Source organism: Saprolegnia parasitica, assembly GCF_000151545.1.
Source record: "Saprolegnia parasitica CBS 223.65 unplaced genomic scaffold supercont2.54, whole genome shotgun sequence".
NCBI classification, from domain to species: Eukaryota; Oomycota; class Saprolegniomycetes; order Saprolegniales; family Saprolegniaceae; genus Saprolegnia; species Saprolegnia parasitica.
The window spans coordinates 157,064-160,029 of record NW_012156448.1 but is presented as its reverse complement, the minus strand read 5'-3'; the positions used below and the strand labels follow the sequence as shown (position 1 = coordinate 160,029).

The window sequence follows — 2,966 nt, the reverse complement described above, 5'->3', positions numbered from 1 at the left end:
AGCATCGCGATCGCGCGTCGCCACGCAGCTTCTACAATTGTACGTGCACGAGATTGGAGTTTACACGACAAATGAGCCAATCAGAGGGCGTTAAGCTCAACGAACCCACCAATCCCAAGCGCGTATTTCAAACGTTATGACCAATCAGCACGCGCCAAATGCGATCCTGCGATGAAACGACTGGCGGGTTCGAAAGCTATCCCCGAGATACAATCTAGCGGACATTGGCAGCAGCCATTGTGCGACTTTTGTTCATGTAAGAAGCCAATTGTCTTGACGTAAACGCTACGATCGTTCTGCTTGCAAGCTCTCCAGTGAGAGATGACGTACTAGTACCACGACGCTTGCTTTGTACAGCTTCCAGTAGCCCAGTCCAACTCAATCCTCCCGTTTAAGTCTTTATATTTGAGGTGGTCAGTAGCTACATCTGTCAGTGACGACTGCATATGCGCCTCACCGATGCACGCGCTGTGCAAGCAACTTCCCAGTATTCGCAAACCTGCGAGTAGACTGGTCCAGAGCCGCAACTGCTCCAAAACCGCACACTCTTCTAGAATATATGTCTGTACCTTTAAAAGATACGAGCGCACGGGATAGCGAATTTTATGTTTATTCGCTCCTGCTATTCGCTTAAGCTGTCACTCTTTGAGATATCCAAGGGGAGGCAGCCAACGTTGCACGCTACAATGTAGAACGAAGGGCGCTTGTTTAGTCAACATAAGTATCCCCAATGGTGCTGTAATTGGCCGCCCTCAGCTTCGCAGCTGGCACTGTAGAAGCCGACTGTCGAGAGGTGGTTGTGCAAGCTCTCTAGCATCTTCAACAGCGTTGCCGTGCAAAGCTGTTTCGCCTCATTTTCCAAAACGTTGACAAGCCCCGAGTCGTTTACCAAGCAACAGCTCACGACCTCCGCGACAGCGATGCAAGAGCAACTCGAGGCAGTCGAGAAGGCAGGACGCGACAAGGCGGCTGCGACTGCCCGCGCTGCTCAAGACCGCCGAAATGAGATCGCTGCTCTACATCGCAGCCGCGACCAAGATGTCCAGGCCGCTCGGTCGGCCGGGGACCTCGTCGGCGCCAAGGTTCTTCCGTGTCGCACGCCGAAGGTCGTTTCGCTTGGTCGCGTGCAGCGCAGCAGAGCGTTCTTCCAGTCATGATGGCGCCGCCAACGTCGCTCTTCTTGAGCAGTGCCTCAAGGGCAAGATTTACATGACGATCAGCCCACGCTCCGAGATTGGCGCGGACGACGATTCCGACGCCGACGAGCTTCCTCCCGCTCCTCCGTCGGCTCCCGCGCGCGTCGAGCCTCCTGCTGGTGCTCTCGGTCTCGGACGTGGTGGTGGTTCTGGTGCTCTTGGTCGCGGTGGTGCTCTCGGTCGTGGTGGCGGTTCTGGCCGCGGTGCTTCCAACGGCCCAGCACACGGTGGTCGCGTCCCCGAGACGCCTTCCAGCGGCACGAAGAGACCCCGCAGCGACGACGACGATCGCCTCGGTGGTCCTGTCACTCCAGTCTCTGCCGCCGACAGCACCCGTCGCAGTGCGATCACCGACGCCTCGGCGGCGCAGTTTAGCTGCGCGCTCTGGGACGTTTTTGTTGACGTGCGCCAGGACTACCTGATCCTCCCCGATGTGGTCTCGGCGCCGGTGCTTTGCCTTCGCTCCATCAAGAAGCACCAAAAGCTCGCCAAGTCCATCTGGGTCGACCACGGGCAAGCGATGCTGGAGCGTATCCTCTTCATCGAGTCGCCCGAGGTCCTTGCGCGCAAGGCTGCGCTCGAGGCCGTCATCGCTCATTTGCTCATCGACCTTCAAGGCCTCCGGATGAAAAAGTTCGTCCCGGCCAACACGCACAAGTTCCTTGCGTACCCGCCTTCGGACTTCCTCGCATAATGTCGTCGACCAGTCGACGACATCTCACATCAAGTACAACGCCAACTTCTGCACCCTACTCCAGATGATGGCCGCCATCCCCTCTAGTTGCAGTCGACTAACTCGAGTAAATATTAAGGGTTTTCGGCACACTTCTTCTTTATACATGAAACAATTGCGTCGCGGGTCGCACCGGCATCATCCCAACCAACAGTTCAGGCGATAGATGCATTATGACGTTAGGCGGCAGATGGCTGCGGCCACGCAGGCCGCCCCGCCCATGGCAGCAAAGGTGCCTCCAAAGGTCTCGATCGCGTAGGGTAATTGCATCTGGAGCCGCCCGCATGCGTACGTCTTGGTGTGCTCGGCGCCCGTAAACTACAGTTTTCCCATTGCAAAAGACCATCGGAACGCAATTGTCAACTACCGTGTAGACACGTAGCAGTGCCGCGCTCGTCGCCACGAGGGTCGTCATCAAGCCCCACGCAGAGAGAGCTTGGTGTACATGGAGGAGCGAGTGGCTCGCGTGCAACAACACGAGCGGGACGAGGCCAAGGACGAGGCCACCAGCGCATGTCATCAGCCCTACACGCACTCTAGACGACACGTACAATCAGCATCATGAGGACGCACCGACGAAGCGCGAGCTAATGACGGTGCTTGGCGGCAAGAGACTCAGCTCCTCGATCATCATTATGTCGACGAAGAAGTGTTCGTATTTCGACATGAGATCGATGACCGCGGTCGCGTCCGGGATGGACATGCCTTTGGCGGCGTAGAGCTGGACCATCTCCTCCTTCTCGCCTTCGGGAAAGTTGTCGAGCTCCCTACATGCCGCTGATCACATGCCCTATTGTCGCAGCCGCTACCACATCTCGCGGCGCCGCTCGCGCTCGTACTCGAAGCGCTCCTCTTCCGTGCGGCGGTAAGCTAGCACGCCCGTAAAGAGCGCAATCGCGACTGCGACCGCCAGCGCCTACGCCATTTGTCGACTCATTGAATCGAGTCGCTTTGTACCGGTCCGAGCAAGCGCTGCGTCGGCGCGTCGGCGGTGGCGGCGGTCAGCGCCGTGAGGAAGAGCAGGTTGCAGCCGAGCG

At 57.9% G+C, this 2,966-nt stretch overlaps 2 protein-coding genes across 2 annotated transcripts; one reads left to right on the top strand and one right to left on the bottom strand.

Annotated features, from left to right (window-relative positions):
- Nucleotides 1-920: 920 nt before the first annotated feature.
- SPRG_09843 (hypothetical protein) lies at nucleotides 921-1,890 on the top strand (the record flags this gene model as incomplete). The annotated part of the gene is made up of 4 exons (XM_012349492.1): nucleotides 921-1,082; nucleotides 1,136-1,187; nucleotides 1,221-1,431; nucleotides 1,473-1,890. The coding sequence occupies 4 exons, from the start codon at nucleotides 921-923 to the stop codon at nucleotides 1,888-1,890; spliced, it is 843 nt and encodes a 280-aa protein (XP_012204882.1).
- A 210-nt stretch (nucleotides 1,891-2,100) lies between these two features.
- On the bottom strand, nucleotides 2,101-2,866 carry SPRG_20855 (hypothetical protein; the record flags this gene model as incomplete). Its single annotated transcript, XM_012349499.1, has 4 exons — nucleotides 2,101-2,247; nucleotides 2,297-2,454; nucleotides 2,503-2,696; nucleotides 2,850-2,866. The coding sequence occupies 4 exons, from the start codon at nucleotides 2,864-2,866 to the stop codon at nucleotides 2,101-2,103; spliced, it is 516 nt and encodes a 171-aa protein (XP_012204889.1).
- Between the last annotated feature and the right edge of the window lie 100 nt (nucleotides 2,867-2,966).